Source organism: Stenella coeruleoalba (assembly GCF_951394435.1).
Source record: "Stenella coeruleoalba genome assembly, chromosome: 1".
NCBI classification, from domain to species: domain Eukaryota; kingdom Metazoa; phylum Chordata; class Mammalia; order Artiodactyla; family Delphinidae; genus Stenella; species Stenella coeruleoalba.
In genome coordinates this window covers 188385520-188406003 of record NC_137169.1, presented here as the reverse complement: position 1 = coordinate 188406003, position 20484 = coordinate 188385520, and the positions used below count along the sequence as shown (strand labels likewise).

At 43.5% G+C, this 20484-nt stretch overlaps 1 protein-coding gene across 1 annotated transcript in view; it reads left to right on the top strand.

Moving 5' to 3' along the window:
• Positions 1–18696, top strand: part of MPZL1 (myelin protein zero like 1) — a 61860-nt gene extending 43164 nt beyond the window's left edge. Inside the window, exons 3-6 of the mRNA XM_079941114.1 lie at positions 2535–2748; positions 3489–3621; positions 6080–6182; positions 16416–18696. Coding sequence (XP_079797240.1) covers positions 2535–2748; positions 3489–3621; positions 6080–6182; positions 16416–16517 — 552 coding nt within the window. The 3' untranslated portion in view covers positions 16518–18696. The remainder of the gene's footprint in view (positions 1–2534; positions 2749–3488; positions 3622–6079; positions 6183–16415) is intronic.
• Positions 18697–20484: the final 1788 nt, after the last annotated feature.

The following is a 20484-nucleotide window of genomic DNA, read 5'->3' as shown; positions in this document are numbered from 1 at the left end:
GCTAAGCTAAGAGTTTATGGTTTATTTCCTGGTTAAGAAGAGAGGTGAAGGGTTTGGGGCAGGCGAGATACAATCAGACATGAGAGGCATTAAATAATGAAAATAGCTTAAGCTTTGAATTCTGTCTCCAAGACCTGTGACCTTGAGTAAGTCACTAAGGTTTTCTGAGCCTCTTTCCTCACTTGCCAAATATCTGGCAAGGTGAATCTCACCTTGCAGCGTGGTTATGAGAGTCAGAGTGTTATTTTTCATGGTACTTCCCATTTCTGCCCATCTTACAAGCGGAGGCCCTGGCTGCCTTTCTTGTCCAGTGACTAGCTTTGGAAGGCAGAGACGGTGTCTCCCTCTGGAGCAGAGGACAGGTTTGCTTACTGTCCAAGATAGTAACATGTCTCCCTTTGGGGCCATTATAAAAGATTTGGGTTTCCTAAGCTTGGGGCTCCTCAGCTGTGATACCGAGCCTCTGCACGCACAGCATCCACCCAAGCCCCTCCGTGCCTTCCCTGTGGGCCTTGCGGGGCAGGGGCCACAGATAAAAACATGCTGCTGGCTGTTTGTAAGTAATAGGGTCCTTTGTCTCCAAGTCTTCTTCATGAGAACAAAGACTTCCCAGGAGTCTTGTGTCTTCTGCCGGCATCTGTCAACCTGTGGCAGACTTGCAGGGAGGGTAGAACCTCAGAGCCTTCATAGTTCCTAACAAGCATTAGTTATAGTAAACACAGGGTATATATTTGATAAATGGTTTTTAATTTTTTTTCTCCCAATAATCATTCAGGCCTTGTGGAGGATGGATTAGAGGAGCTTGAGACCAGTTAAGAGGTCATAGCCCAAGATGCTGAGGACATGAACATCAGGTATTATCAGTGGGAACTAAACAGAAAAGAGAAACTTAGGACATGGAATTGACAGGATTGGGGATTTCTTTTTTCTTTAATGATTTATTATCTATTTATTTATTTTTGGCTGCGTCAGGTCTTAGTTGCAGCATGCAGGATCCTCGTTGAGGTATGCAGGATCTTTTGTTGTGGTGCACGGGCTTCTCTCTAGTTGTGGCCTGTGGGTTTTCTCTTCTCTAGTTGTGGCGTGCAGGCTCCAGGGTGTGTGTGCTCTGTAGTTTGCGGCATGCGGGCTCTAGTGGAGGCACACGAGCTCAGTAGTTGTGGAGCACGGGCTTAGTTGCCCCACAGCATGCGAGAGGCTAGTTCCCCGACCAGGGATCGAACCCGCATCCCCTGCTTTGGAAGGTGGATTCTTCACCACTGGACCACCAGGGAAGTCCCAGGATCGGGAAATTAATTGGATGGGAAGGAAGACAGAGGAATTAACGATAACTCCAAAATTTATCGTTTGGGAGACTGGCATGTAGCCATCAGTCAAGATGAGAGACACAGGTAGAAGATGGAGTTGATAGGAGAAGGTGGCAGACTTGGAGGGTGGAGGCAGCTGCGTGAGTAGGCAGTTGGATTAGGGGTCTAGAGCTCCAGGAAGCACTATGCGTGAGAGAGGTTTGCGCGTTAACAAAATGTAGATGGCCATTAAGTCATAGGAATGGGTGAGGTTGCACAGGGGTTTGCAGCTTCCACAAAAGGTTCTGAAAATGTTGTGCTTGGATTGCCAGTGCAGCTCAGTGGTTGACTAATGCTCATTTCCACCACCCTCCCCAACCCCACTATCGCCCCATCTGTGAATATGAACAGACATCCAGCCTCTAGCAGAGGTGCTTGTATTGAAGCCGCATATCAGGATAGATCCCCACCCACCAGGCCTGACCTTACTTCCAGGGGGCTGGGTTTGACAAAGTGTTCCCTTGCTGAAAGCAGGTCTGAGGAGAGAGTGAGAGTGGAAAGAGGAAGGGGCTAAAGGCTGAACCTGCAAAGGCGGACGAGAACATTTTGGGTTGTCTGGGCTGTGTTCCTTTCACACGTCCATGACTTTTCTGTAGGAAACCAATAAGTAAGACTGGGTAACCCATCAGATTAACTGATCTGTGATATTTGGGCTTCTTTTTCTTGATGGCTTTGCATATCTTAATGGTAAGCTTTGTGAGTTAAGGCTGAAACCTTTGGATTCACTGGGCTCAACTGTGGTGCCCATCCGAGCATTGGCTTTGAAGAGTCAGGTGGTCCTGACTTTAACTCTGGATCCACCACCTATTGTCATTGTGACATTGGGCAAATGGTTTCTTTGAGTCTCCATTTCCTTATTATAAAAATACGGGTGGTAATTGCTACACCACTGGGCTATTGAGAGGTTTAGAGAGAACGTACACATTTATTTCTCCAACTGAGACAGGGTTGAACTCCATGATTTCTAAATCCCTGTCTGGCTTAGGTTCTATAGCCTGAGATTTGTAATATGATGTGGCATTTCTTTCTGGATGAAGTCTTTTCTTCACATCCTTCTACTCCGCCATCTTGATTGGAGCTCCTCAGATGACGTCTTTTTTTAAAAAAACCCTTCACAGCATGCCTATAATAGAGTTTAGAACTTCTACCTTTGAGAATAGCTCATGTGTTCTTTTTTTCTAATTGCAGTTTTTCCACTACTCCCAAGGGCAAGTGTATGCCGGGAATTACCCACCATTTAAGGACAGAATCAGCTGGGCTGGAGACCTCGACAAGAAAGATGCGTCAATCAACATAGAAAATATGCAGTTTATACACAACGGCACCTACATCTGTGATGTCAAAAATCCGCCTGACATTGTTGTCCAGCCAGGACACATTAGGCTTTATGTTGTAGAGAAAGGTACTTCCTTGAGTATTTTTGCAGTAATGATTCAGTCCCCTTTATTTCATGCTTAGTTAGAGAACAAGAGTTACATTTCAGGGTGTGTTTGAAAGGGGTATTTCTGCCATACAGTTATGCTCCCTGTTTCCATCGACCTGTGGCTCTACCGAACATGCCTGGGGGTCAGGGAGCTCATTCCCACCGGAGTGGCTGATTTCTCCATTTATAAACCTGCTGTCTGGGGCATACTGATCAGATTAAAGGAGTATGAATTTTTCACTGTTAATTAGAAGTAAGGCCAGATTCATTATAGTTGGATGGGGTGAGTATTGGGAAAGAAGGAGATTAATATTGTTTTAATATTCTCCAGGAGAAAGCTTTAACATTGGCAGAAACAGTATAGCTATTTCTTCACCTTTTTTGGAGAATAAGCAGGCAATGCGGGTTCTGCTCTCTCATTTCGAGACAAAGTCTGCTTTGTTGGAGAATAGATTGAGGTAAATTCACATCCCCAGCTTTTCTTCGATTTTAGAGCACTGAGAGGGATTATGTATATAGAAATGTTTTTAGTTCTAAAGCTCATTCTTTATCAGCTAATGTTCCTATGTCATCAGTTAGGTACTAGGATCTCATAATTTGGATAATCAAATAGGGTATGGTAATTGCTAAAGGAAGACACTTGTTTATTAACTTGATACAATTCCATTTCTTCTCTCTGTTGCAGTGTACCTTAAACCTGTTTTGTTCTTTCTCTCTAGAGATTTTGCCTGCGTTTCCCGTTTGGGTGGTGGTGGGTATAGTTACTGCTGTGATCCTGGGTCTCACGCTGCTCATCACCATGATTCTGGCTGTCCTCTATAGAAGGAAAAACTCTAAACGGGATTACACCGGGTAAGCAGCTCTGCTTTTGGGGGGAAGGGTGGAGGGAAGGAATCAGAGTTTATGAAAACTTCTGTATGCTTTATGGGAAAAGAATTGTGAAGAATTAGCTACCGTTAGCATTCATGTCGGAATCGAGCCATCTTCTTAGAAGATGTTCTGACACGGGCAAGCAGAAATCAGTGGCCTGCTGTTAAACGTAGACTATGACACTAATCCCTGTTTCAGTTTCTTTCTTAGGTTTGGTGAAATGGACTGCTCAGTAGTCTGTGCTCTGTGTTTCAGTATCATCCACTCTGCAGTTAGCATTATTAAGCCACAGATATCACTTACCTAATATGAGTTTAACTTGATCTCTAGGTAATAATCTCATAAGGTTCTTCTTTTCAGTTAGGTAAACATAATAATGATAAGAGGAGTATGCTGATAAATGACCCCCCCCGATGTGATGATGCAGGGCTTTTCCTGTTTGTAGTTTGGTTTATTGCTTTGACCATTCTGGAATGCATGGCTGGACTCATCCAAGCTGAGTTAATAAGAGTTGCAAAATATACCAGCAATAAAGAAGACTTTCGTTTTGTTTGCGGCTTCTCAAAGAGAACATGTTTGAGCATAGGGTGTGTGTCTAATTGAAGGACCCTCTCTTTCTGCCACTCCAGCTGGAAAGCTAGCCTGTATAAGCTTGGTAGAACTCGTGTGGTAAGACTGAGAGTGAGGCTGGGTTTCAGTTGATGTAGCACGAGCTGCGTCCCCGGTGCACGGAAGGGACTGTGGTTGAGGGTTGCATGCCCTGGACTCCCTGGCTGGTGGACGGTGGGGACCTCTCGCTTTGGGCTGTGCCGCTCTACTTTTTAGGAGTGCTGTGTTTTAAGGAGTTTTAAGTGTTCAGATTCAGATATCATTTGCTTGGAATGTTTCTATTCTGCTGACTGCACCTGCCCCCTTGCATGGTGAGTGGTTTATGATGAAATGTAACCGAAGCATTGGTTTTCGACATGAAACTAATCCAGGGTGGTGACACGCCAGTCTCTGTAGTTCACGCTTTTTGGGTTAATAGAGGCACAGAAAAGTGTGCCTTAGAATTCTGCATGGCATCGTGAATGCTGCTATTCTTCTTACTTTGGTTTTTTTTTCCCCCTCCCCTGCCTTTTCTACCTTGGTGTGCCGGGATCAGATCCTGCCTATCTTCCACTTCTTAAGAAAAGCTGACATAGACGACACATTGGGACTATAACAGGGCTGGGTCTCCTCTTCCACTCCCACTAGACACATGGTAACTAATCACATTGGCCGTTGCTGTTAATATTCATGTGTATGTATTCAGCCCATCTCCCTTGTTGACAACTAACTAGCCAGCTCTGAGCTAACCCAACAGCTATCATGGTTTGTCCACAAATATGTCATGTGTCTGTGTTAGAAACATGTTGAGTGTACCATCCCAATGAAATTGGGTTGTCAGGTTTTATGGTCATCTGAACATGTATGTTCTTCATGTAAAATGCCTTTGTGTGTGTGTGTGTGTTTTAGTTTTTTTTATACTTGAACTGTAGTATTACTGAGTTAGACTCTTTGTGTTACAATACTCAAACCATTTTGGTTTGTGGCATATAGCCTCCCGGTTCAGAGAAGGCACAGTTTGCAGAATGCTTTGTACGCTTTGGTCTTAGTAACGACACTTTAAATGTGATTCTCTCCACACTCCTAAGATTTTTTAAAAGTACGTTATAAGGGATTGAAGCTCTGCTGAAGACACATCCCATTAGGGAATCCCTAATGAGTTACCTCCTGGCATTCACTTTCCCTGGTTTATTTATGAGATAGGGCTTGCTGTTGAAGACCCTGACGCCCCTGAAAAAGTTCAGGCCGTGTGATGTGGCATTCCACAGTTTCTTATCATCCATGACTTCCTGAATTTTCTTGGGGTTGGTTGCGGAATTGATGGGGAAACAAACTTACGGGGACCTAGGGGATGGAAGGAATGAGATAAGCCAAGGCTATGAGCCTGGATCAGTGTCTGTCATTTTGGAAGCACATTCAGAAGAGGTTTGCCTTTGATGATCACAAAAGCGAATTGCTATCAAGAAGGTATAGCTTGCTCCTTTAAACCTGTATCCCAAAGGAGGATTTATGGTAGGGAAAAAAGCCAAAGAAGCAAAAGGATAAATGTACATTGTAGCCAGAATCCCATCCAGCAGATATCATTGTTATAAACTGGGGCAAAGAGATTGCACCACATTGGATTCTTGTACCTCCCCTGGAGTAGCTTCACTGACTTGGAAGAATTAGTGTCAGGGATAAAAAAATAGTTTCAAGATACGTGATTGTTTTGATACTCATTGTTTTGTTGAGTTTTGTTTTTATACATCTTCTACTTCATTTTGTCATCACTTGCATTTCTATATTTTTTGTTTCCATTTATTTTAATTCCTTTTTTTTTTTTTTTACATTCTCCAAATTGCCAACTCATCAGCTGCAATACATCAGAGAATGTGTCACCGGTTAAGCAGGCTCCACGGAAGTCCCCCTCCGACACAGAGGGTCTAGTAAAGAGCCTACCTTCTGGATCTCACCAGGTAATGGCTGATTGCAGTTCCGCCCACCATGCCATGCTCTGCAGTTTGGTGCTGTGTCACTCTGTGGGGTGTGGGAAAGAACACTGAGCTGTGAGAAACGGACAGAAAGAGAGAGAGCAAGAGAAACAGAGGGGAACGTAAGGGCTGGTTTCGGAGGACCACAAGAAGGTATGTAGAGAAGAATCTGACTTGAGTAAAGGTTTCCACCAAACCACCACTAACAGATTGGCCCAAGCAAAATTAGGAAATGACTTTGTCAGATGTAAATACTTCTTCCTTCGTTGCTCAAAGAAATAAAGCTAGTGAACTAGATTCTATACTGAGGTGTTCTATAAGCCATGGAATTCACAGGAAAAAGTTGATTTTGGTGTTGGTAATAGAACAGAAAAATTATTTTGTATGAATTCTTTAGGAGAAATTGAAAGTAAACATTTATCTGAATAATTAGTAGGCTCGATGAACAAGGAAAGGCTTTAGCTTCTGCTTCTTGTAGAAAGTACAGAGAAGAAATAACTTTCATTTGGAATTCAGCAGGAATCTGGCATTGAGGTTAATATTGTGTTTTGGCCATGCTGGCGTAACTATAAATGGCAGAAATTCCAGAGCTTAGTACCAATTCTGGTCTTCTGGGGTAGAAAGCATTAGAAGGAATGTGGCCAGTTATAACTTTGCCCTGAGGAGGCGGGATTGAGGCTGTAGTGGGGCGGGTGGATTTAAAAGGAAGTAAAGGATAACAGTGTTTTGTGGAAGAAGTATTCCACAGTCTTAGTTCACAGTTGTCCTACGTGGTGAGGAAACTGAGGCATTGCGATGTTAAATTACTAAAAGCACAGACCCAGTTAGCAACAGAATTGGGGCGAGAACCTAGATTTCTAGGCATTGTCCTTCACAACATCAGGCTCCTTACTTGTTCCTAATCTGTCTGTCCATCTCTCTCATTCTGTTTGTCTCTCCGACTGTCTCTCTCGGATTATGTAGGATACCTCAGTTCACTAATTTGGATTGTGAATGGGAATAGGGTTGTGAATAAAGGCGTTAGAGTTACAGGTAGGCATGATACCTAAAGAAGCCTTGGAAACTTTTTCTTCTGTCCTTGAAATGCCATGGGCGTTGTTCTCCTGTTGAAAACAGACTGGGAGGAAAAAAAAAAAAGAAACAATGGACTTTGGACACTGGAAAACAGGTTGTGCAGCACCATGATTCCTAAGAGAAGGGAAACAAATAAGGAGAGCCCTGTGATCGTCCCAGCTTACTCCTCAAGGCATTTTCCAGGCTGCAGTGCTGAGGGGAAAACAGAAACAGCTCACCTGTCTCACTGAATTGAGGAGGCGGACATCAGAGTTTGGGGAGGCCTCCTTAATCTTCTTGAGAAAGGATGCACAGCAGATACAAATTTTGAGGCTTCGTATGGTAGGCAGAATAATGACCTCCAAAAGATGCCCACATCCTAATCCCTGGAACCTATGGGATATGTTACCTTACCTGTCAAAAGGGACTTTGCAGCTGTGATTACAGATCTTGAGATGGGGAGATTTTCCTGGATTATCCATGTGGGCCGAATGTAATCATAAGGGTTCTTTTTTTTTGCGGTACGCAGGCCTCTCACTGCTGCGGCCTCTCCCGCTGCGGAGCACAGGCTCAGCGGCCATGGCTCACGGGCCCAGCCGCTCCGCGGCATGTGGGATCTTCCCGGACCGGGGCACGAACCCGCGTCCCCTGCATCGGCAGGCGGACTCTCAACCACTGCACCACCAGGGAAGCCCCATAAAGGTTCTTATAAGAGGAAGGCAGGAGGGTGAGAGCCAGAGATTTGAAGATGCTATTCTACTGGCTTTGAAGATGAAGGAAGGGGTCACAAGCCAAGGAATGCAGGCAGCTTCCATAAGCTGGAAAAAGCAAGGAAGCAGATTCTCCCTAGAGCCCCTAGAAGGAATGCAGCCCTGCTGATGCCTTGATTTAGCCCAGTGAATCACATTTCAGACTTTTGACCTCCAAAACTGTAAGATAATACATTTGTTTTTAGCAGGTCTAAAATTGTTTTTATTCTCCTCCCTCAAGCTTGACTGATCATCTGGTTGGGTAGGATTCCAGGTTGGAAATCATTTTCCTACAGCATATTGAGGCATTGCTGATTTTTGTAGCTTCCAATGCTAAGAAGTTGATACAGTTCTGATTCCTCCTCCTTCGGGTGGGACCAGTTTTATACCCCTTCTCTTAGAATCTTCTTTATCCCTCATGCTCTGAAATTTTATAAAATTGTGGGCCTTTTTTGTTCATTGTACTGGCTACTCAGTGGGCTTTTTCAGTCTGAAAACTCTGCCCTTCAGTTTTAGGGTATTGTCTTCCATTATTCTTTGGAAAATTTCCTCCTTCCATTTTCTATCCTCTCTTTTGGAAATTCCTGTTAGCAGTTAGATCATCTAGAGCAGTCCTTTCGTTTTCTTAATTTTTTCCGTTTTGCAGTTTCTTCTAGAAAATTTCTGTAACTTTATCTTCCAACTTTTATTAAATATTTAATTTCTGCTATCTTTTTATTAATTTTCAAGAGCCATTGCTTATTCTGGTTCTGATAACCCGTACTTTTCATGGATGCATTGTCTTATCTCTCTGAGCATATCATTTTTTCTTGTTTCTTGATTTTTAAACAATGTTTTCTTCTGTTACTAGATTTTGCTGTTTCTTTTGAATTCCCTTTTTTCTTTTATAATTTTTGTCTGTCACGTTAAAAGCTTTCCTCAAAGGCCCAGCGATCCTTGGTTATCTGTTTGTATTGAAGGCACTCAGATCTGATCACGAGCTCTTTGTGCAGAGACAGAGCTTACTGGCTAGTAGGCTTCACTGTTTGGATAAAGTGCTGGCTGGCTTTCACTGGGGGACCCCTAAGTATCAGTTGCTGAGGTCTTTTCTCTTGGGTTAGTCGATTTCTCCAGAAAGAAATCCTCTGATTCCATGCTTGGGAATGGAGCAGAGGAAGGAGAGAGGAGGGCTCCCTGTTCAGTAAGTGGATTTGCCCGCCCTGTTTTCAGCACCAAGACCCTACCCTGCAGTGACTGCTGTCCCTGAGTCAGAGATGGGCTCAGCTCTCCTGTGAGTAAACCCCCAGGGTTCTGCCCAGGCCTGACTCTGCGGCATTTTCTGGAGGCTAGTGAGAAGCAGTTCAAGCACTGTGTCAATCTATATGATCATTTTTCAGCATTTGCAGTATGACACCAGGTCAGCTTTGAGAGGAAACCCGCAGCATGCCTCACAGTTGATTCCTAGGTTATTTCCTTTGCGCTCAGTACAGGCCCCTGAAGGCCTCTTCTCTAACGTGTTGCAAATCAGGGTTTCTGTTCAGTGACACGTCCCTGGAGCACCCTTTGTCTTACTTGGTTATTTTTCATCAAGTCGTACTGTACCTTTTATTTTACAGTTACACAACTTGTTAAAGACATTTTCTGCCTTACCTGTTTCTGGGACTTATAAAGCCTTTGTCGGTCCACACAAGGCTTGGAAGTGGACTGTGTGATTCCCCTGGAGACTTAGCTTCCAATTTTTGTTTTATTTCGGTTTGCATTCAATGGTCAACTTGGAACAGGGGCTGCTATCCTGGGGTTAAAACGTTTGCTTCAGATACTCCACAAAATTCCTAAGCACTCCAGGGCCTTAGGTGACGCTGGCGTGTGCTCTTACTTTGCCATCACACGCCGTCTTCAGTATGTGTATCAGAAACACCTCTGTGTCAGAGCACCGGAGGTGTTTGTAGAAGTTGTTCTTACCAGGATCCTTTTGATACACTCCATCTTCAGTTGTTCAAACCAAGGCAGAAAAGGTTTCACGGTTTAGGAAAAACTGGCTTGACCTGATATGTTCATCTTATTAGGTAATTTATGAGATTAAGTACTTTTTGTAAGTTGCGCACAAGCAAAGGTAGCAATTGTTTTGAAAATTCAGTCATTCCATTGCACGTTCTCTTTGATCACTTCCACACACATCTGAGTGCTCAGCATACTTACAGCGTAAACTGGACGTGGGAAATGCAGGCATGAGTATCACCCAGTCCCTGCCCTCCAGAACCTCAGAGTCTCCTGGGTTGTTCAGGTCATTTTCAGGCTTTTCTATGATATGGAGAATTTTTTTATGTAAATATCCTGACAAAACAGCCTTGAGGAAATCTTCATATTTAGATAGACATCTTAGTGTTTTAAGGGTTAGTGATGTGTTACAAACTAGTATTGACGCTGGGGTCCAGCTCATCGTGTTAACTTGTGGGGCATTATTTAACTTCAACATCTGTTCCCTTATCTTTGAAATGATGGGTTGGGGCAAGTTGATCTTTAAGCCCCTTCTCATTTTTCCAGTGCTAATTGTAAGAGTCCATGGTACACGGTGCCTTATAAGGAGAGGTTTAGGCAGTTGCTGCCCACCTATCGCAATCAGATCTGTGAAATGGGTGCATGGTAGGGATGTTTGCAAACTACCCCTTGGGACTTTCTTCCAAGGGTTCTATCATGACATGCTCCCTTGATTATCAGAACCTTCCATTTTCTACCTGCAGGCATCATCTGAGAGTCTAATAGCGTTAGTCATTACTATTTGGATGAATCAATAACTCAAAGTTATTTTATCAGAAGAGAAAGAATACTAGTGCTCCAGGAAGGAAATTTACAAAAGATGAAACATAATAGCCAGGCAGGGCATTAAGTGCACTATATTCCTCATCTGTCTTTGGCCACTATTTTTGTTATAATTGGAAGACTAGTAACAGAAGACTCGACTAAAAGTAGCTTTAACAGTAAGAAGTTTATTAACTCACAAGAGGCCCAGCAATGTCATGAAGACTCAGGTTCTTTCCATTTTATTCCTTCCTCCTCTGCATATTGTCTTTGTTCTCAGGCTCCTTCCCTCAGCCTCAGAATGGCTGCCGTGGTTTCAGGCAGCTCATGAAAAAAGGCACCTGAGCTGAATTCCTAGCGCTGAATCTCCTCCCAGGTGGTTTTTATTATGGAGGAAAATCTTTACCTGGGGCTCCCCAGCAAACTTTTCCTAGTCCCCTTGGCAGAGTGGGTCACATGCTGATGCCCCTTCCAGTCATCTGCAGGGGGACAGATCGGCTTCACCCCTGGGGGCAGGGGAGAGTGGGGTCGTTCACCTGAGCGGAGGAAAGGTGCACACCAGAACCGAATTAGGGCTCTTCCCGCACACAGAGAGGGAGGTTGAGTTGGGAAGGGTGTTAGGTAGGCGCTACCTAGAGTGGAGTATTCTGGCATTAGGGAAAAGATAAGTACAAATCTTTCTTTGTAACGCTTAGCTCTGAATGACATGGGTTTCAAATAATTTTTGTGAATATATCTTACGAACAGTTGGTTTTCTAGATCCTTTTCTGGAAATGGTTAATGCTTTGTATACAAAAGGCAAGCGGGAATTCCCTGGCGGTCCAGTGGTTAGGACGCCATGCCTCCAGTGCAGGGGATGTGGGTTTGATCCCTGGTTGGGGAACTAAGATCTCGCATACCGTGTGGTACAGTCAGAAAAAAAAGGGGGGGGGCAAGTATTTATGGAGGACAGTGAGGGAACAGTTATGTATTTGTCGACTACAGTCTATAGATATGTGATGTCTCCAGAAGTACAGCATGTGCATTCGTTCATGTAGTCCTCACAACAGCCCTACGAGGCAGGTTCTTTTACTGTCCCTATTTTACACGTGAAGAAACTGAGGCTTAGTTAGGTTGAGTCACTTGCTCAAGGTCAGTAGTTAGTGGCAGAGCTGGTGTTAGACCCCGATCTGTGTGTGGCTCTAAGGCATGTATTTGTTCTACCCTGCCTGTCCAGTTCTTTTCAACTTCCTTTTGATAATCAGTTTCATTTATCTCAAAGAATGTCACAAGACACATCTGTTTCACATCTATATTTGGTGATGTGAAATAAATACTGAAAATGTGTTTTGTGAACAATCAATGAGCAAGTGGTAAAAACAGATGTTCTCTCTTAGTGATACTTGTGCTAGCTTGTCAGGTGTGAGTCCCCGAATGCCTGAAGGACCAGATTCAGATTCTAAAGGGCTACAGAGACCATGGAAAGTGTACTTCAGGACATAATAGCTTCCGAGAAATTAATATCTGTTCAGAGATAGGTCTCCTTGCTCTTCCATAACCCTCTTTTCCTGGACCCTCTTCCCACACCTTCACCAGTATGTTTTTATATTGGGATAAATTTCATGCAAGTAGAGTTCAGGGGTAATTTCATCTCTAACTGAAACTAAATGAATAGACCTAGGTCAAGCAATTAGTCTCTTGAAACATTTTCAATAGTAAAGACTATTTGTATAATAAGTAGTTGGGGAAAATATATATGTACAGAGCAATTTTTCACTCGGTTATGGTAATTCTTTGTGACAACGCCAAAAAAAAAAAAAATGGAGGATGAGGGAAAGTGAGTGAGTGTCAAGATGTACAGTAAAAACAACTCCATTAAGGGACTTCCCTGGTGGTGCAGTGGTTAAGAATCCTCCTGCCAATGCTGGGGACACGGGTTCGAGCCCTGGTCTGGGAAGATCCCACATTCCGTGGAGCAACTAAGCCCGTGTGCCACAACTACTGAGCCTGTGCTCTAGAGCCTGTGAGCCACAACTCCTGAAGCCCATGCACCTAGAGTCCGTGCTCAGCAACAAGAGAAGCCACAGCAACGAGAAGCCCACGCACCGCAATGAAGAGTAACCCCCGCTTGCCGCAACTAGAGAAAGCCTGCGCACAGCAACAGACTCAATGCAGACAAAAAAAAAAACAGCTCGGTTAATGTAGGTGTTATCGTTGATATTGTTTTAACTCTCGAACACCCCAAAGTAAATATCTTAGCGATGGCAGGTACATTTCCAAGTTGATCTTGGTTCACTGACCCCTCCTGAAGTCCTCAGTGGTCTTCTTGGCCCTCAAAGTGTTAAAGTCCTGAGGCATGTCCCACAAAGACCCAGGGTACCTACAGCTGCCAAGTCAACCTCGGAACCCAACTTTAGAGAGCTGTGTTAGATGGAGCTAGATTCATCACCAGATTCCTGAGCTCCAATTCTGGTGAGGATTCCTTTAGATCCATTCTTTCATCCACCCCTTCATCCAACACCTACAGTCTGCCAAAGACTGTTCTAGGCATTTAACAAAGCCCCTGACCTGAGGGCCTTATTACATTCTAAGGGGGAAAGGGAGTGAGGACATTAGATAGTGGGAAGCAATTTGAAGAAACTAAATCCATCAGTAGGAAGGAGTTCCTTTTATCCCTCAGTGTTTTCCCAGTTACTTTCAGCAAATCGTTGCGTTCTCTTGCCATGAAGGACAATACTGTCTCACGTGAAAGACCTTACTGGTGTTTTAACATTTACTGACCAATTCAGAGATTATGCTGTTATTTTTCTTTGTTGCTTTCTCTGTGCTCTGTCTCTTCCACTCGCACAGTTTATCAGTTATCTACTACTGTGTAACAAACCACTTTAAAAGATAGTGGCTTAGAACCACCACCAGTTATTTGGCTCCCACTTCTGTGGGTTGGTTGGGCAGGTCTTCTGGTCTAGGGCAGTTCAGCTGACCTCTGCTGGCTCGCTCGTGCATCTGCAGTTGGCTGGACAGCCGGCAGGGGTCTCACTCATAGGCTGACAATTGGCAGGCAGTTGGCGGGCCAGAGAGACACAGGACAACTGGGCTCTGTGTCTCCCATCAGCCAGCAGTAGCTTGGGCTTCTTCACATGGTGGTGGTGGCTCTGTGGGTTCCAAGATCAAGGAGACAGTGGAAGCTGCAAGGCCTGTTGAGGTCTAGGTATGGAACTTACACACGTTACTTCTGCCACATTCTGTGGGTCAAAGCAAGTGATAAGACCAGCCCAGGTTCAAGGGGTTAAGAAGCAGGTTCTGACTCTTGGTGGGAGGAGCTGCAGCATTATATTGTAAGGGTGTAGATGCAACAAGGGAAAGAATTTGTAACCATCTATCACATGGTGTAAACTCCTTCCCCCATGAATACACCCTAAGCCTCCTAATGGATGAGGTCTTATTGTCTAGGAAGTTACATAATTTAATTTCAGGATCTGTTCTGTTGGAAATGGCTGTTACCAAGGATCCATTAACTTACTAGAAAACACTTTTGTCGTTGTTTTCCTGGAAGTAGAAAATAGTTAACTTTAACTTTTTATTTTGTAGAATCACATTTAACTTGCCGCTTTTTGAGATGAATATAGAGGGTTTCAGTTTGATTCAGTATTAACAGCGTGATCTGTTGTGTTACCCGTGACAGGAATGAGAGTATCACACACTGACTAAAGACAAACACACTGACTTTGACTGCTTGATTTACTTGACTGGTGACCTCGGTATATTTTCAAGTATATTTGATTAATATGTACTGAGTGCTGCCAGACACCGCTTAAGTTATTTGTAGATATCATCTCATTTAATTCTCACCACCATCTTAAGACGTATAACACTATTGTTAGTGCCATTTCAGAGATAAAGAAACTAATGCTTGGGGGTTTTAAAATACGCCTTCTGTAGAAGTTGGGGGGCCTGAACTCCACAGGATCCCACGTTACACACTAAAGGATGCAGGTTGTGGGACTCCTAGATGGGAGTGAGGATGTTTGGTTTTTTTCCATTTTTTTCTTCTTTTTATTAGTAGACTTTATTTCTTAGAGCAGTGTTAGGTTTATAGAAAAATCTAACAGAAAGTAAAGAGAGGTCCTGTGTACTCCTTCCTCTCCAAAGTTTCCCTGATTATTAACAACTTGCATTGTTGTGGTACATTTGTTACAGTTGATGAATTAATATAGAAAACATTATTATTAACTAAAGTCTGTGGTTTATGTTAAGGTTCAGTCTTTGTGTTGTACATTTCTATGGGTTTCACCAAATGCATATGTCACGTATCCACCATTACAGATTCATACAGAACAGTTTCAAGGATGTTTATTTTAAACCACATACTTTGGCTCCTGAGCTTATGATTTCAAAGTTGAAAGCTTGAGCACAGTAGTAGACTATTCAAAGAGAGAATCCCTGGATTGGGAGAGAAGTCGACTTTGGGTTATATTAACTTTTCTTTACCCGTGAAACAGGCCTATTTTGTTGTTGCTGTTTACAATTTTAGAATCTCTGGGTTGGAAGGGACTTTAAGGGCTGTGAAGCACAGCCACCTGTCTGATATTTGAACCTTCGGCCTTCCCTCCTTCCCCAAGAGTCAGAGGACTCGCTCTGGCCCAGGCCACTTTGCCTCGCTGTCCCGGGTGGGACCCTGACAGCTCTCTTCCTTACTGCCGAGGGTGAGAAGAGGACCTCTTCTACTTTAGTCCATTTAGGGCTTTTCTGTATAGCTCTGCAGATTGTGGCTTTGGGGGTTATTTTAAATTTTAAAACAGGAAAAATGGTTACCTGATCTTAGATATCAAAGAAGCAATATTTTTATTGGTTATGGTAAGATTAGACTAACAGAATTATAGTATAAGTAGGTACGTGGAAGAATATTTGAAGTTTTTTTTAAGTACCTGTTTGTATAAAGTGACCAGTTCGAATTGATTGTATTTTCGAGTAGCACTGAATATGTTGGTTTCTTGTATCATTCTGAAAGTCATGATTTCAGTGGGTCTCGGGTTGACAGAAGTGCCCATGTTTGTCCTTGAGACTCCCAATTACAAGAGTTGAGGAATTCTGTGATAGGTATTAAGATAAGGGTAACTCCCGGGAAGGAATATTATATTGTTATAGAAATTTTAAAACAGATAACAGAAGTAGACAGAACAATGTAATAAATCTCTGTGTACCAGCTTGAACAATTACCAAGTATACCCAATCTTGTTTGTTGTTTTTTTTTTTGCGGTACGCGGGCCTCTCACTGTTGTGGCCTCTCCCGTTGCGGAGCACAGGCTCCAGACGCGCAGGCTCAGCGGCCATGGCTCACGGGCCCAGCCGCTCCGCGGCATGTGGGATCTTCCTGGACCGGGGCACGAACCCGTGTCCCCTGCATCGGCAGACGGACTCTCAACCACTGCGCCACCAGGGAAGCCCCCCAATCTTGTTTTAAAGTCAATCCCAGGAAAAAAATAAAGTCAGTCCTGGACATACGGTTCCTAAGAAGGAACATATGTACCTGAAGACATTCAAAAGAGGGAACTCTTCGCTCTGGAACCTTAACAATATTCCCTTTATTCATTGCTTCTGTCCCTGCACCTAATGGGGCCACCAGTTTTTCCAAACCTCTAATTCTACTTCTCTTCTCCAGGGCCCAGTCATATATGCGCAGCTAGACCACTCTGGCGGACATCACAGCGACAAGATTAACAAGTCAGAGTCTGTGGTGTACGCGGACATCCGGAAAAATTGAGAAGACCCCAGTCATATCCTAAGCAAGAAACAAATCCAAACTGGACTCTTGTGCAGAAAATGTAGCTCATAACCATGTGTGGCCTTGGAAACCTGGACACGGACAAGCACATGTTTATTCATAGAGGGAGAAAAAGAAGTGTATAAAGAATATGTATAAATATTCTATTTAATCTTCTGATGCGAGGAGCCACTATTGCATGATGAAGAGATGGTATGATTCTACGTATACGTAAATTGTCTGTTTTTGTACTTCCCTTCAGGGTCATTTACAGTTGAGAAAATTCAGACACATTCCTATCACCATCATTTAGATGTGGTTTGCCTTAATGGAGATGGTAGCAGATCTTTTAGTATTCTAATAGACATGGCCTTTTCATGTAAGGGCTTAACCCGCCTTCGCGTTTATTGTACTTGGAGAGTGGAGATGCTATGATGGAAGCATGTTCAGGGTGGCCTTTAGCCCAGGGTGTACCACCTATTTGGCGGTTGTTTTTAGAAAGCATCCATTTGCTATGCCACTCAGAGACAGTGTGAAAGATTTTGTTGCTATTTTGCTCTCTAAAATACGGAGCAGTTTTTAGCTTTCAGTGTTGTGTAGACTATAACATCACACCCTGTAAGCATATTGTCTCAATTTGTGGATTCATCATAGCAAGATTAGCAAAGGATCAGTGCCGGAAGTCACTTCCTTCCAGGTACTTTTAGATCAATACCATAATCAATATATAATTGAAGTAGAGACCCCAGGCCTGGCTTGAGGAGTACTGTACCATTGGGAGAGCAAAAGTGTGTTACATTCTTTGCTGAAGTCCTTCGTACTTGTAATAAGAGTCCCCATACACCTGAAGGAGCTGAGTTTCATTTCCTTTTAAGTAGGCAGAAATGGAATAATTAGATTGCCAGTCTCCAGTATCGCAGAGTGCTTTCTAGAGAATCTTCTATATGAAGCTTCAGTCATGCTTCCAGCAGGGGCAGCATCAGTCATGGCTTCTGTAATAGATTCATGACGCCTCCGAGGCCTTTGAGGCTAAAAAGGGTCTAGAGTTTTAAAATCAGCAAACAAGGTTAGTACTTCTACGTTGGGAATCTCTTCTGTTTCTGGTTTTTTGTTCTTTTGATAAACAGTGAGATGAGGAGAAATCTAGACAATTTGGGCATCCTTCTCAATTTATTTTCTCCCATTGACCACCGCCCCCAACACCCCATCTCAAACCTATGTGTTTTTTTAACTCAGACTGAAAAGCATGGTGAAAATCATTAAACACTTATGTTGTCATTCCCCATTTTCTGGATTTTTTTTTTTAAATAATTTTTTTCGTTTAAAATTGAAAGCCCACAGTTAGAGGAAGAATACTGACAATAGGGTCCCAGGATGTGTTCAGGTAAGTAGGGATGACACGTAATGTTAGTTTTTCTCCCATTTACTTTGAGGACCCCCTAAGAGCTGCCATCTCCCCCCACCCCGCCCCATCTTGTCATCTTTGTGAGGGAGTTTGAAGGCTGAGTTTTAAGGAAACAAAGAAGGATTTAGATTTAAAGGTGTGCACGAAGTGGTTACATAGAGAAAGGGTGTGTGAGCTACAAAACGAACTCTGCCCCATACGTGTGGTCTTTTATTTGCTGAGGGACTATTTGTTGTTATTCACATGATGCTGCAACTTACATTCCGTTGATATGTACGTGAGCGGGAAGCGGGCTGCGTCATCACACATACCGGCCATCTCCGAAGCTGGTGCGTCTGGCGTGTGTTGCGGCGTGGGAAGAAAACCTGCCGGCTCTGCTGCGTCTGCCTGTTCTGTGCTCACAGGTCCCGCGCAGGACACAGGGACGCGGAGCGCTCTACCCGAGACAGTTCTGCAAAGTGGTCAACTTTGCCTTGCGCCCTGGGGCTTCTTTGCCTCCACGGTGAAAACTCCAGGAACCTTTAGGAGACATTTTTGTGTGTTGGGAAGGCGGGGGTTGGTGTTGGGATGTCACCCTTCAGGCTGATGCCAGGATGACGATACTCTTGGTGAGCCCTCCCACTGTGAGAATTGTACAGCCGTCCGGGACTTCAGGGGGAAAGAAGACAGGTTGTGGTGAGACCAAGTGGGTGCACTGATAAGTGTAACTTCCTTACGGTCGTTTTTGGCAGAGAAAGGGGGATCCTCCTTAACCTTTCGCAGAGGTCCAGTGAATCTACTATACGTACTTCCTCACACCTCCTGATAGCAAGAGCCCTGATTTCTCTGCATGTTTGTGAAGCTGCCACCCAGCACCGGCCCTCGCTTTCGCTAACCACAGCCGTGGGCCTTCCCTCCCCTGCCTCCCCGTGGCGTCCTCTGCGGGGCAAGGGTGGTCAGCTGCCAGCTTCTTACTCTGGGTCTGTGACTGATTTGTCTGAGAGAAGCTGCTCACACCTGGGTGGAGCACCTCAGTGTTGGGGCTTTTTCCAAAACTCCTCACACCAACTCCTGTGGATCTTTTGACCCTTTCTCCTGTGTCCCAGCATCCTCATCCCTGGACACAGATGACAACAGCAGGGTTGCTTCCAAATGTCAGGGCTGTCCTTTCCATGTCTGATTATTGGCAAAATGAGACCTCTTAAAACTACACATGATTTTTCTAAGGGGGCACCTAAAGGATTACTTGAGATTAAAATTCCAATCTATCTGTAGTTTTTCAATGGAAATGTATTCAGCTAGGTAAAAAAAAAATAAAAATCAAGTTCATTAATTTTTCTTTTTCAATTGTTGTATTTTTGTGAATATTTTAATACATCTTTTTCAATTACTGGACTGTGTTGTGTGCTCATTTTTAATCAAGTGAAGAAGATATCAAAGCCCTTTCTTTAATTTATCCTGCCCCAGCCACACAGGCTTCTCATTCTTCAGAAACACCACACTTGTGCCTGCCTCACGTCCTTTGCACCTGCCGTTCCCTCGGCCTGGAACACACATTGTACACATTTGTATGGTTTGCTCCCTCACTTCCTTTAAGTGTCTACCCACATGTCACCTTCTCAGAGAGACCTTCCGTGATATGTGAAAGAGCAACTTCACCCATCCCTGGCTCTTCCTAAACCCCTTAACCTGGCTCTTTTTTCTCCCTGTCGAACTATATATGTTCTTGTCTGTTTTCCCTACTAGAACATAAGCACTGAGAGGCCAGACCTTTGCTGTTTTGTTCACTGATCCATCTTTAGAACACTGCCTGGCAATTAGCAGTTGTTCAATAAATGTTGACTAGATGGCCGATGGATAGGTGGATTTATCTGTCAACAAATCTATATTTGAGAACTATCCTATGTCAGGCACTGTGCTAAGCATAAGGAAGACACAGCTCCTCAAGGAGTTTGCCACACACTAGAAGTGAGAGAAGGTGGCATAACTGTGATAATAGCTACTAAGTACTTGCTGTGTGCCAGACACTTTGCATTTCTTATTCTGTATAGTGCTATGAGTTAATGCTAGTTGTACTAATCTTAAACCCACTTTTAGAAAGACAGTGTCAGTAAATCACAGCAGTATTTTTTTGGATATGTCTTCTAGAGTAATAGAAACAAAATAAAAAATAAACAAATGGGACCTAATTAAACTTATAAGCTTTTGCACAAGAAAGGAAACCATAAACAAAACAAAAAGACCACCTACGGAATGGGAGAAAGTAATTGCAAACAATGCGACTGACAAGGACTTAATTTCCAAAATATATAAACAGCTCATTCAGCTCAATATCAAAAAACAAACCAATCAAAAAATGGGCAGAAGACATAAATAGACATTTCTCCAAAGAAGACATACAGATGTCTAACAGGCACATGAAATGATGCTCCACATCGCTAATTACTAGAGAAATGCAAATCAAAACTATAATGAGGTATCACCTCTCACCAGTCAGAATGGCCATCATTAAAAAGTCTACGAATAATGCTAGAGAGGATGTGGAGAAAAGGGAACCCTCCTACACTATTGGTGGGAATGTAA